The sequence below is a fragment of the Poecile atricapillus genome, chromosome W (assembly GCF_030490865.1).
Source record: "Poecile atricapillus isolate bPoeAtr1 chromosome W, bPoeAtr1.hap1, whole genome shotgun sequence".
Taxonomy (NCBI): Eukaryota; Metazoa; Chordata; class Aves; order Passeriformes; family Paridae; genus Poecile; species Poecile atricapillus.
The window spans coordinates 61888462-61903014 of NC_081288.1; the positions used below are offsets into that span (position 1 = coordinate 61888462).

Below are 14553 nucleotides of genomic sequence, written 5' to 3' on the forward strand. Positions count from 1 at the left end.
CATTTTTTTAAGAAGGAAAGACACAAAAATTTTACTGTATCCAGTGCTGTGATTATTGATGAATTATCTACTATGCAATAAAGATATGTAAGAAGCGGATTAGGGATAAACGTAAAAGCTGCTGTATGGAGGTCTGTGTTTGGTCCTGTTGAATGGTCTTTATCAGTAAAAATCCACTACCACATGGGTCTTTCCAAAATATTTTCCACCCTCCAAACAGAGAAAACTTAATTTTAGTAAATCCATTTCACAGTGTAAAAGCCTAAAGGAATCTGCTGAGACAGTCTTCCTAAATTATTTTTATTTAAATTCAAACTTCAGAGTCAATAACCAAATAAATGTGAAAAACAACTATTGGAAATTTTCCCCTCATGAAAGAAATCCACATGCTCCCCAGTATGAGGCAGTTCCCTTTCCTGGGCTCCAAGGCAGAAGGGGCAATCCCCATCTCTCTCCCAGCAGCAGCTCCCTCCACGCTCAAATTGCTGTGCCCCTCTGGGATGAGCAGAGCAGGGCTGTGCTCTGGCCCCAGGAGTGAGGCACGGACGTCTCTCAATCTGCCTGTAAGAAGATGAGCAGCTGGAAAAGCTAATTAGCAGCAGGCTCCTATGGGCAATAAAAGACTCTCTAACGTGCACTTCACAAGGGAGAGAGAAAAGCTGCAGGAATTATCCTCATACTTTAAGCACACTGATGAGAGACTGACAATTCTCTCGTACACATTGGCATTTTTTTTCTCCTTCGCTTTCCTATCTCTTTTGTCAGCTAGGAGCAAACATGCTTTTAAATAGGGATCATGAGTATTTTCTTTTCAGTTCCCTTCAGCTGACCAGAGAATGACTGAAAACACCTGAAAGCCTTCTTCTTCAGCAGATGTATATTTAAAGTTTGAACACCATACCATCTTCTTCTTTGAAGCATTTTTAAAATGAAGAGCACTGACCCAAACATTTTTCCATTTAAATAATACAGTTTTTCCAAACACCAGCATTTGATAGATAATGTTTTAGCTCAAGGGCCACTTTTGTTTTTATATTCCAATTATCTCAATGGTACAAGCATCTGAAGTAGTTATACCAAATAACCCAAACAGCAGCTGGCATTCCCTACCAGAATACCTTTTAACTAGCAACCTGGAGTAAAATCCAGAAGCATGTTTAGCAGCAAAGTGCAATAAAAAAGAATAGGTAGAGAACAAATGTACAGATGATGTTTCAAACCAACGAGTCCTGCTTTAAAATCCTATTTTGTGCTGGGTGTCTCCAACAAATAAAATCTGTCTTCAGCATAAAAACTAAACATTTCCCAATCAGAAGCCCCTCACTTCATAACAAGGCTTTTCAAACATCCAGAATTTGCCAATGGTTGAGTAGAAATATTGTGCTAGAGCTATTAACAGTAATTCCTAAATAATTATCTGAAAGGAATGTAAGTAGTTTCAGTTTAGATTACCATCTTGCTCTGCTCACCATTTTAGACCTAAAATGCAGCTATAATATACAAAGCACCTTATTTGTACAGGCATTAAATTAAAATATAATTATGATATAACAATAACCAAAAATATGTCTTCCATCTTTAGCAAGTTAAACAGTTTAAAAAAAGGACAAAACTATCTTAAAGTTACAATAAAATTCCACCCTCAATTATTTAATTACACCTGATATTTCAGTACATATCTAGATTTCACCATCTTTCTATATGCTTAAAAGGAGATTAATATGGTTCTCAGCTCCACCATGAAATAACTTCCTTTTAAAATAATTTCGAATTGTGATGCCTTAAGCAGGAAGTGCGGCTGGATGGATCTGAACATTGAAATTCCATTTATTTTACTACCTACTCCTCCATCACCAATAAGACAGGCTCATCAAGGATTAAGGACACAGTATTCTATATTACTTTATCCTTCTATTCTTCCTCTTTGCTCTGCATTTCTGCAGTTAGCAGAAATGGCTTTAAAATATGAATACGTGATTTCTTAAGTTCCTCTTCTACATCCCTTTAACAAATCACACTGGTATATGCAACCATTAGACTGTGATTACATGTTTGATAACCTCCTCCCAGGAAAGACCTCGTGCCTTAGAGTTTTGGCTGACAAAGACTGTAATCAGTGTCAGATCTCCTTTTAATTTCTATTTTCACCTCACACCTCACTAATATATATTAGATATTATTGTGCTGAAGTACATACTCCTAACAGGACAAATAGGATTGCTCCCTGTCACCAACTGCTCCAGGTTTTCATACTTACTAGCACTGAGAAAGATAATCAGAACATAATTCTGCATATATTTTGATTTTCTTTTCGAAACAATACTGAGGCAGAGAGGGGGCATTTTATGTTCTGGTTCCTACTGAAATTATGAATATTTAAATTTAGCCAACATTTACCATATTGTCCATCAAGAGATTTCTCTAAGACTACTGGTTATAATCACAGCTCTTATGAGTGCTGCCAACATACATGCAGATGTGAATATTTTCTTGATTCTGCTACTTTACTGAATCGTTTACTCCTTCTACTATTGTTTTTTTACATGGTCAATATGAGAACCATAATCCTACATATAATCTTCACCTATTGATCTGATGACTTGGTAAGAGAAATACCACTTTCTCTTCTAATTACTGCTGTGTTAAGCATGAATTTTCAATGCAGACCCTTGTAGAAAGGTTTCAAATAATCATTTCAGCAATAAAACCTTCTACCAGTACTTTCTGCATGACAAAACAAGCCACGTCTGGCCATGGACAACAGTGCTCTTAATTCCTGAAAGATTGCTCTGGGGCTAATCTTTCTGTGGTAACAGGAAAGGTCTGTAATGCTGTTTCCCATGATGTACTGAAAACAGATTCTCAGTCTTCAAATGTGTAAATACACACATACATTCTTTTTGCATTAGTAAAGAAGTCACAGGAACTTGTACAATTGTATCTCTCATGATGCAAAACAATGCATCATTGAACAATGAACATTGAACAATGCAATAAACTTACATGTCTGTCTTTATCTACAAGGGGGAAAAGTAACATGGTATTTTTATAAAAATCTAATGTTTTTACAAACAAAAAGCATTCTAATAATTTTAAGAGTCTCATCTGCTATGCATTAGACAACAGGCAGCCCTGCATGAGTGCAAAGCTGACCAGAATACTCTTGAGGCTGTGACAGACACTGGCATGTCCCCTGTTGGACATAAACCAATCTGTTGTCTCAGAATCCAGCTAATGAACTCCCATGAATTTATTTTTTCTAACCAGTGGAATCTAGTTAGCATCCAGGCTTGAATGCCAAGGTCATTAGGCACACTCCTGAAGCTGGGAAAGAGGGTTTGACTGCCTGCCTGACCCACCTCCTCTCACTGCACAGGCACTTTTCCCCCAAACAGGTTTCCAAGACACATTTAAACCCCTCAGTGAACAAGCAGATATGAGCAACAGGCACAAAGTGAAACACAACATTACTGAGCATCTGTAAACATGCCATTAATTTTACATGGAAGGAATATGCTTAGGAGAGTGGTGGCTAGAGGAAAATAGAGCTTCCCAAAGACAGAGATCTGCATTCTCGCATTTGCACTGACTGCCCTTATAGAGAGGGGAGAGCTTCTACATTGAGAAAAGCAGGATTCTCCATGAAACATTAAACTCCCCTGGCAGGGAGATGTTCCTCTAACAAAGTTAATAAAAATGGCTGAAAAGAGCAAATCGCTCAGCTCCTCTCTCTTTATAGATTTCTGCTCCAAATCGTTCTCCTTCGGGGACTGTGGAAACTTGCCAGCTAATTGTGTGGACAGGATGGCTTCTAGGCTTGTTTCTGATCTGACGATGATGTTATTATTTCTTCATAATTGTTTACTGTGTAAAATCAACATTATTCTCTCCAGAGGAAGATTGCTCAGAGTTGCTCATGAGAGTGTTTTAGCTCAGTTTTAGCCTGCTGTCGTCTTGACAACATACTCATGTCAAGGTTAATGTCACATCAAGGCACTGTAAGTACCTCCTTCCCTTGCAGTTATTCTTTCAACTGTAAGGGTAGTAATGCAATTAAAAGTTTCTTCATTCTTGGCTGACCTTTAGGAGTATTGCAATTACACACAGAGAAATTTCAAGAGAGAAATTTCTCTGAGTACTGTGGGAGTAATTGTAATTGTAATTGTGGGGGAAAACCCCAGATTTTGGGTTGTGTTCAGAAAGCACAGCACTGAAAGCAATCACCTCTACATTTTGTCCGGGCTGAGAGAGGGACTCTGCCCATGACCTCTGTTGTGTCACCCGAGCTTCATATTGGAACCTTCCCATTATATCCCCATCAGTACAAGTGAGATAATGCTTTTTATTAAGTTCATGGGGATAATTCAATATTCATGAAGAACAGAACTGCAAGGCTTTCTGTGCTACTGCTAAGTGCAAAACTTCCCTAAATCTTGGAAAACAGAGTCCAAATGCAGAGCTGTGAGACCACACTGAAAGAAAAGATATAGCTCTTCTTCTTTTACTACAAAATAAATAATTAAAGAATATTCTTGCTTACTCTCTTGGATCCATCCTTTATGTGTCCCTGGGCAGAGCTGGAGGCAGTAAGATTTGCATGTCAACAGCTATTTTGCACACTGGTTCAGAAATACCAAAGGCAGCAAAGCACCTGCCTGTACAGGTGCCCTGGGCAAGATGCTTCTCTGTGTTATTCTAATACCAGTCACACTTAATGTAGCTGATGAAATAATGAAAAATACATCTCTACTGCTTGTGGTACATGCATGATCTTACAGGCACTCCATTGCACATCACCCAGGCTGCTTAAGCTCTGACTTGGACTCGGTCAGATTTATTCTTGCGCAGTCTCTCTCTCTCTCCCCCAGGGTCCCTGCCAGCCACTGATTTCCCAACATCCAACAGAACCCAAATGCTATATTCTTCTTGAAAAATATGTGGATGCTTTAATTGTCTCCCTGGGTTTCCATGACAACCACAGCAACATAAACAGCCTTGCTGGCAGCCACAGGAGACTGAAATCTGCTCTCTTCCCTCTCCTCCCCAAAACTTCTCAATGTAGAACATACCGTAACCAAAAAAATGCAATTAACAATGGAGGTGGTATCTAGTACACCTGGCTGGCACTGGAGAAATGTCTTGGAAATAAAATGCATTATGGTATTTTATGCAAACAGTCAAAGCATTGCCAGCTACATCCGTGTTATCTAAGTACCTTGGGACCAACACTGAAAAACAGTGAAAAACTATAAATGCATAAACAGAAGTTTTCTATGTCAGTCTGCATGGCTGCAGAGATCTTAAAAAAATATATGACAAGACCTTCTCTGTTAGTGCTTCTGAGCACCTCTCACCTAGGTGGTAGGTTACACATCAGGAATAGAAAAGCCCCTCAGTAAATGTCAGGAGAGTTGGAGTTCAGATGGCTGCAGCTCCCAGCTTTCCAGCAGGAAAATCATAAACAAGATGTGATCACAGCAGCAGTAAAATGCTCTGCACGGACTGTCAGCCTGAATCCAGGAGACGCTGTTTCTCTAACTCCTGCATCAGCATCATGAGAGCTGCTGTTTCTCCTAATGCTCAGACATCTGAGGTCCAACAAGTCCCAAACAAACAGCTCAGATCTTTCTTCTCTCCTTAGCAAAATTAATGGCAAAACAGATTTTCCATGAGCCAACTGTAACCCTGGAGGTTTTAAGCCATTTAAACTCATTCATCTAATACTGGATGGCATGAAACCATCAGGATACACAGGAGTTACAAAGGAGGCCGCTGATAATTATGGCTATCAGCTGTCCATAGCTCACAAAATCATCTTTCAAATTATTATTCTACTTTCTGATCACTATAATGCTGTGTATTTTTAAAGTAATTGCCCCTGTATGACTAGTTTGTGACGAAGTGACTTTGTGAAAGAAAGGCCTGCAATTTCCTTCACCAGTGCTATTGGCTTGTCTCAGGCACTTGTTCTCCCTATGCTGCCGGGGAGATAAAGATGCCTCTGGCCGCTCTGAGACACAGCTGGGGATGTAACTACGCTGTTTTCCCTGCAGCGATCTTCCCTCGGCAAGGAAATCCTCTGGCTTTGTGCGACTGATTTTGCTGTAAGGCAGACTCAGGATTTGAGCAAACAGAACTGGGGGACGGTATGTGAATGTGAGCCCTTGGAAACAAAAATCTATGGGGATTCCCCCGGGCAAGTAAGCAGAAATACATGTATCTGTGAGGAGGAGGAGCAGAAGGAAAAGAAGGCAAAATGCTTCCCTCTTCCACAGGGCTTGGAAGGCACAGAAGGCACCACCTGACATTTCACAGCTTGAAGGATCAGCTTTTTGAAAACTGCCTGATTACACAGACCAGGTGGAAGCAAGACAGAAGTTAATGAAATAAACACTAGAAGCAGTGATGAATATTTAGAAAAAGAAATGTGGGTATTTTATTTGTTTTCCAGCTTAAGGGAGGACTTTCACAACAGTGGCTACCAATGTAACATACAATAAATTGTTTCATTTCCTCTTGAAGGATTTTAAGCAGGGTCTTCATGCCAGGAATTCTTGTTCATGGAAAGACTGCATTTTGCAATATGATATGGAAATATTTCTTCTTCCCTATCTAATTTACTCCAACAGTCTATACAGCAAAGAATGTATGTGAGACTGAATCATGAATATGAAAAAATTTCTTATGCCTGCATTTATCACACTAAACAATACCACTGGCTAATGAAATAAAGTTTATCTATCAACTATTCCTAAAAACTTTTTGTTTGCATGTACGTCTTTCTGCGTTCCAGTGTGAGTCTGCTAATTGCAGATAAGTTACTTAAAACTACAGCATATAGGAAATGGATGTTGACTTGGAATATAAAGAGACATCTGTTACCTCACAAATATGAGAGTCCACATGCTGCAGATCACATCAGGGTATCAGACAACATGCAAGGTATTTTCCATAGTGTGACATTGAAGTTAGTCACAGAACAAGCAGGTCAGATGAGATTTTGTGGTTTTCACAGTTATTTATTAACTGTAATAGCCCCAAAATGATCACAGTGCTTTAAAATTAGGATTACAAAAAATATAAGATTCTCTTTTTTGCACCTGGAAATAATTACTAGGCCTAATGGTACAGAAATCAAAATGAGGGCAATTTTAGAGTAATTTTAAATTAATGATTCTACAATTAGTAGATATTTTCATACTTTTCAACCTCTGTCCAATATGACTCAGTGCCATTAAGACAGTTGGGTTTAAATTCTGAGAAATATCTATGAAAGTTAAAAAAAAAAAGGCCCGAACCACCACACAAACCTTTGCCTATTCCCAAAGTATGTCCCTGGTGTGTGGGTGGCTGAGATGAATTATGTTGAGGTGGTTTTATCAGAAGTAATTACATAATTCCCTTGTGGCTCTGAACCATTCTAAACCCTGATCCAAGCCCTAATCATTACTAAAGTATTCATAAAGCCTCTACAAGACAATGTTCTAACTCACAAAGCTATTCCTTTGGAATAGTTAGAACTTCAGAAAACTTGAAGGTTGCTGTGACTTCACAGAAAATTTTGTGTTGCTTAAGAAAGAGGTTTGATATATTTTGCAGTTGCACCTATGAATACAGACATTTTTACACTCAAGTGCAGCATATGGCATGACACCTCTTTCAGGCAGAGAACCACAGAAATCTGGGGCCAAACCCCATGCTTTTGACAACTTGAACTTTTCAGATTTTGCTAATTTTAGTTTATTCAGCTGAGATAATTGTTTCTTTGGTAGGCCAGTATTAAAGGTGTGGTTTAATTAATGCATTTAAAAAGAAAATTAATTCAGAGGGCTTTAAGTATATAACTAGGGAATATGCCACTTCAAATGAATGAAAAACATTAAGGAAAGGTAATTTTCCTCATTTCTAGTGTACTTTTGCCATGCTTCCTAAGTGACAGAGTACACCGAAAGGGCTGCACACATCAGGGTCAAGGCTTTGGTTTACTGTTAAGAAGTAATTACTCATTTTTGACAATGCCAAGTTATTTTCTTCTTCATGAACATCTCAAGAATTTAACACTTTTTGTAAAAGCAAAATTGTTCTCAATATCATAAAATACATTCTCTGTAGAGCACAAGGTTAAAAAATATTGACAAGCGACATACCTGCCCCAAGCTGCTTTCATTGTAGAATCTTTATCAACAGGAATGCATGAGGACTCAACAACACTTGAGTTACTCAATTTGTAGCAGAGACCACAGTCTGGATCTAACATACATCCATTGCAATAACTGAAAGAGAAAAAAATAAATACTTAAGCAACACTTCATTCATTTGTGGATATCAAAACCAACAGCATCTCCTAATAAGTCTTGGAATGCACATAGTTGAGTTGTCAGTGTTGGAGACAAGACAAGTTCTCTATAAAGTATCACATATTGCTTTCACCCTCTTATGCAACATATTTTGGTAGTCTACCTGCATCTACCCCGTAGATGATCTGGTTGCATCTACCCTGATAACTGATCTGGTTGCAGGAGAATTCATTCATAGAATAAATTTTAATTGAAAAGACACAGATTGGAGATGAAGAAAAAGAATCATAACAGAATCATAGAATGGTTTGAGATGAAAGGGACCTTAAAGATCATCTAGTTCCTATTAGTCTCCTGCCATGGGCAGGGACACTTCCCACTAGACCAGGTTGCTCAGAGCCTGATCTAACCTGGCCTTGAACAGTTCCAGAGATGGCTCATCCAAAAGTTCTCTGGGCAACTGCTTCAGTGATACCCTAACAATTAAAGGGTTTCTTCCTAATACTTACTCTAAACACTATTTCAGTTTGAAGTCATTCCCCCTTGTCCTATCATACATCATACCTAATAATTAAACTAGAATTTGGGCATCAATGGATGTGAGTCAGCCAAAGATCATAATACCACGTGTTTCCATGAGCAAACTCGGCACCTGAATTTCCTCGAAATTTGATAGAAGTAGTCATTATGTTAATGGAGGCAATTCACATACAGGCATCTAGTACCCAAAAATACCCCATCTGCCCCTCACCTGTCACTGCAGCGTGCAGTGCTCTTGCAGATTATTTCCAGTACAAGTGCATCACACTTGCCAGCTCTGTACGGATGTCTCTGATTCCTTGGGAGTCTCAATAAGCACAAGGTGCTAACATTCAGGCAGTTCCCTCAGTGCCATTCTGTTAGTTGTTCAGGTGACTAGACAGCAAAACTGCTCTCTAGATACCACTGGCTGCACTGACCACATCCCCACTGACTCTACTACCAGCCGAGACACCAAGGGCTCTACAGATACTTCACTGAGGAGTCAGTCTAAAATCTGTCTCTGAAATCTGACTGATGGGGATGTAAGTATGTGAGCTACAATGGCATTCCAAAGTTCCCCACGAAGGGCAAGTGACTTGAAAGCTGCTGGCACAAAGCCTTGCAAACACTCACTCATTGCTCCTGTGATTAAACTACACAGGCATTTATCTTGCCTGGAAGCCGTTTTAGATTCAGACACACATTTTCACCAGTAAAGCCCCTGATACATCTAAGGGATAACTTTAGGTGGCAAAAATTAAAATCATTAGCAACTGTAAAACATAAAGTAAGTCTGGAAATTTGAAAATTAAATTCAACCTTGAAATGCAATATCTGGAAACATATAATTAAGGTGTCCAAAGCAGCTTTAACATACACTCCTGTAACAACAAAATCAAGAAAATTATCTTTTCTGATTATGTATCTTTATCACAACAAGGACTTTGTGAATTAAAGAATATACTGCCTAAACTACTTAATCATTATGAGAAAATTAAAAGTAGCTGTAATTACAAAGTCTCAAGAAACTAAAACAGTAAAGCAGATTATATGGATATAAAAAATCTGAAAGTAATGCTTAAAATCTAGTTATTCAAACACTTTGTATTATAATGCTTCTAAAATAATTATATGGTCAACTTACATGGCAGATGGCTGAAAAAAAAGAGCTTGTATTGTGTTAAGAAAATGTATTCATTTGGATTTTCCTACTTCTCCCAAGTTTCAGAGAAATGTGCTCTTTGCTATTGTGTTCTTTCTAAATTATTGAATTACTGCAGAATTTCTGTGTTGTCCACATTTAGAATACAAATCTATTTTAAACACATCTTCCTCTGCTTAACTGATTGGTCACATTCCAGTCTAAACAGTTTGTGGTTTTTTAGTTAGGAAAGCTGCATTAAATCTGCTCTTGATTGAGATGAGGACCGCAGAAAATATTTTTACAATGGAGATGAAGCAAAACTTTCAGATAAAAGTCAATCATTTCATCTATCTGTAGTAATCATTTCTTCTCTTGCAAAAATAAATGAGAAAATTGTAAATCTACAATTAGCAGCTTTAAAAGAAAAGAACAATGCCACTATAACAGTAGTTGCATGAGATTTAGTTGCATTTTGTTACATTGATATTAGCACATCAATGGCAATAACCAAAAGAGTTTACAGGAACAGAAGACTGTAAGGGAATGAAAACATTTTTATAAATCACAAATGCATTCAACTATGGAATAATGATACAAAAATAGTATAAAATAATGATATTTCTTATATTGAAAAGAATCTCATGATATCAAACAGGATTGTGACATACGATTTTCAAACTATTGAACATTTTCCACTGAAATGATGTTATCAAAGTGTCTGTAAACAACATGAATTTCTAAAAAGACACAGTGATTAGTGTCATCTTTATGGTGCTGCCAGCAGAGGACAGGACACGCACTGGACACCTCCTGGTTTCCCTCAGTGTCCTCACAAGAATCAATGCAGAGATGAACAGCAAAGCTGAATTTGCACTCTCTGTTCCATCCTGCTGGGTAACTCCATGTAACCTCATGTAGTGCTGGGTATCAGTAACAGGTCAAGTGGGAAGCACAAGATATCTTATTTATTCCTCCCTCCCAGCCAGAAAAAAAAAAAAAGAGAGATTTGAGTATTGATTCCAGTGTCTGTCTACATGGCTGCTAGTTCAGCTGATCCTCTGGCTTTATTGGAGATTGTAGAAAAAATTAGGTTGGAAAGGACCTTTAACACCATCAAATCCAACTGGTCTTCCTGTTGGCATTCAACATAATAAAAGCTGCTGGATTTCATGTCTTCCCAAATGTCAGAGGTTATACAGAGTTACTCAAAAAAATTTAAATAACATAAAATTATTATTTTCCATGTCTTTTCTGAAATTTGTCTTTCAGATTGAACAGTTAAATAACAGCTCTTTATAAACCCTTTAGATTTGGGTTAGGATTTCCTGTCATTACCTATATAGTGAGTTCATACAATCAGACTCAGACTTCAGATTTTAGAGACAAGACTAATTTATGCCAGAAGAAACACAGAAATCAAACACACAAGACCTAAAGCCATTTCAAACCTAACTCCTAGCAGACTAACAGTAGGCAGCTGCTATTCAGAACATTTAGCATTCTTCTGTGTCCTGTTTTATCACTGATATAAAATTTTATGTTGTCTTTGATGAGGTACATGGACATCGCTTTTTCCAGGATGATGACCGATGTTTTTTCCTCCAAACCCTTAGCATATATACATTACAATTGTTTCATAACACAATACAGAAACCTCTATCAATTACTAAGTCTAATTATAACAGAAGATGCAGCATGAAATAACCAAGGAAGCTTTTCTTTTCAAAGAATAGTTAAAAAACAATCAAAGACACTATGTGCTGAGGCTGCTTACTCTAGAAATAAAATATATAGTAGTTTCAGGTTTATGCTCTTCTTCCCTCTGGCCCCATTATTATTTGCTAAATTATTTAAACAATTTGAAATTGAGCACATATTCTGACATACATGCTCCTAGTGATATAAATAATATAGTATATAGAATATACCAGGAAAGGAAATGCAGAATTTAATACCTGCTGACATGAAACTATCTCCTACAGAGCTCAGTCCTGTCCTCAGAAGTACCTTATCAGTCCTATCAATATATATATTTTGAAATACATGTCAGAGGATCAATCTTTAAAAATATTGGTAATTCTTCAAATCTACACCAGAGATCAGTTACGGCCCTGAAAGCTCTAGATAAAAACACTCTCGGATGTCTAGGTAGGAAAGGAAATTTGCATCCAATTATAAAACAGGAGATATGCTTCCTCTAATTATCATGAGATATTTATTCTAAGTTTATGAGCTAGTGTCTTGAAAACAAGCTCATCTGTGAAAAGCCAGTTCAAAATTCCCAGGCAGGATGGTTGTCTGTAAGACTGACAATTCAAGATTGAAATACCTGAGAGAGATTATTTGATTTTGATGAAACCAGGCAGCATTACAGCAGAAAGGTTTTACAATGAGCCTGTTTCACTCCCTGCTTGCCAGCTGGGCTCCTAGGCAACCCAACGAGACGAAAAGTGCCTAGACTTCGGATACTTCAGACTATGAGACAGAATAACAACAACCAGGGCTCTCAGGTTCCAGAAGTCTAAAAATGCCCAGCTTCTTTGCAGATCAGTGGCAGGAACTCAGCAGAACAAAGTAGCCTGGCCTCTCAGTTTATGGGGAACTGCCATGGAATGGGATTTCTGGATTCCTGTTTAAACATCACAGCATGGAGGAGCTGTCTGTTAGCAGAGTAGATATCCCCAACCCTGTGATTCCTCACTGATTCTGACAACACACTCAACACATGTCCCCTTCATCCAACCACACAGGAATAACTGATATCTAGAAAGACTGGCAGCACCAATTTTGAGGTCCTTTGATAGCAATTTCTTGCCAGCCTGAGGAGCAGCAACTTTCAGAACTCTCTGCTCTGGATCAGTCTGCCCAATAACTGTTTCTGAGGCTGGAGGTTAATCACAAAGGCCACGATGCCATCCTCTCTCACAGAGATCCTACTCTGTATGGATGAATTACCAATTGACTAGCTGTATCTTTCTTGATACCAAAATCACTGTTTTCTTTCCTCCTAGCAGTGCAGTTTACTACACTCTAATGCAATCTCTAAAAATATTGAGTAAAATCTCTGACCTACCAAAGTGGCTCTCCAGGTGCTGATGTAAGGTTCATAACCCCCCCTTTCTTAGAATACTCTATACTTATGTTTGTTTCATCATTACATTTTGCACTTGAAATTTGCAAAATGACCTTGTAAGTAATGACTCTCCTACAATTCTCAGCAGTCTTGTAATCTGAGCTGCAAGTTTTGCCTTGCCCCTTTTTGTTGTGATGTAGCACTGAAAGGCCTATGCCTTTGCTCTGCAAGCACCATTTCTCTTTTTCTCACACTATTTTGACTTCTTCAAGCCGAACCTCAATTGAAAAAAATTCAACAATTTTCATTGCCACATTTTCAAGGACTTTCAACTTTGCTTTCCATATTCTGTAATGCAATTACAAAATGTATCAATATGTTCCTATTGTCCAGCTACAGAAATGCAATCTGAACCTGATAATGTGTTCTAGACTGTGTAGCTGTACAGAACGTAGTGCCTGATTTCATAATATTCTACTGCATGGATAGCAGAACAGCCACTCAGAGTATCAAAACATCCCCAAATACAGACTTTTTTTGTGGACAGACTCCGCTCCTTTTGGATTCATCATTCACGCTGAGTACATGCTGCAGAATTAGCCTGAGTACATGAAGAAGGCTTTTTATGGGAAAATCTGATAGATCTGCTACATGCAAGTTGGATCTGATGATCCTTATGGGTCCCTTCCAACCTGAGATATTACATGCATTTTGCTCATGTCCTGTCCTGTCCACAGAGTAAATTCCACTGTTGTGTGCTTTTTTAACCCACTGCTCCTGCTCAGTATAATGCAAATATTCATATTCGTGAAGTCAGTTTTTCTCCCAGAACTGCAGGAACAATAAAAACTGTCTCAGGCAGGAAAGGCTCAATGTAGGGACAGGAGGGTCTTGCAGCACCTACTGAGGATTAGCACATCCCACCCAGAGAGAATGTAAGCTGCAAATCATTGCAGGCCAGAAGGAATTTCCCTTTGACTCTGCTACTTTTTCCTATTTCCAGCTTGCTGTTTTCCACACTGCAAGTATGATCCTAGGCCAGGTGGATCCTTCATCCTACCTTCAGGTTACTCTTTGCTCTCAAGGTTGGCTACATACACAGTCTCTGCCTGCCTTAGCATGCAGTGTAGTTGCTTTCCATCTCCTTACAGAACAACAAGCTGGGATCAAGCCTGCCTTGCTTCTGTTCTTGTATTCTGTCTACAAGACAGTGTCTCTTCCTGTAGCCTCGACCAAAAGAAAATGGCCAAGGCAGCTGAGCTGAGTCCCACTGGTCAGGCCAGGCCCACTCAGCTGGACTCACCAAGGGACATGGGCAACTGATGAGTCCAAAGAGCCAAGATGTTGAGTTCAACAAAAAAAAAAATCGAACCAAGGACTTTTGGACAAATACTGCAGTATTTGCACTTATTAATTAACTCTTATTATTAAGAGTACTTATTAGCTCTGTTGACATGTTAGGATATTGATACTTTCAGCCAGTTATACAAATAAGGATCTTAGGATTTTTTTGACAA

General features: G+C 38.5%; 1 protein-coding gene across 2 annotated transcripts in view; it reads right to left on the reverse strand.

Annotated features, from left to right (window-relative positions):
* LOC131591993 (proton myo-inositol cotransporter-like) overlaps positions 1-14553 on the reverse strand; it is a 148226-nt gene that overhangs the window by 22783 nt on the left and 110890 nt on the right. For both annotated transcript variants that reach the window (XM_058863178.1, XM_058863176.1), the window contains exon 7: positions 8148-8273. In XM_058863178.1, coding sequence (XP_058719161.1) covers positions 8148-8273 — 126 coding nt within the window. The remainder of the gene's footprint in view (positions 1-8147; positions 8274-14553) is intronic.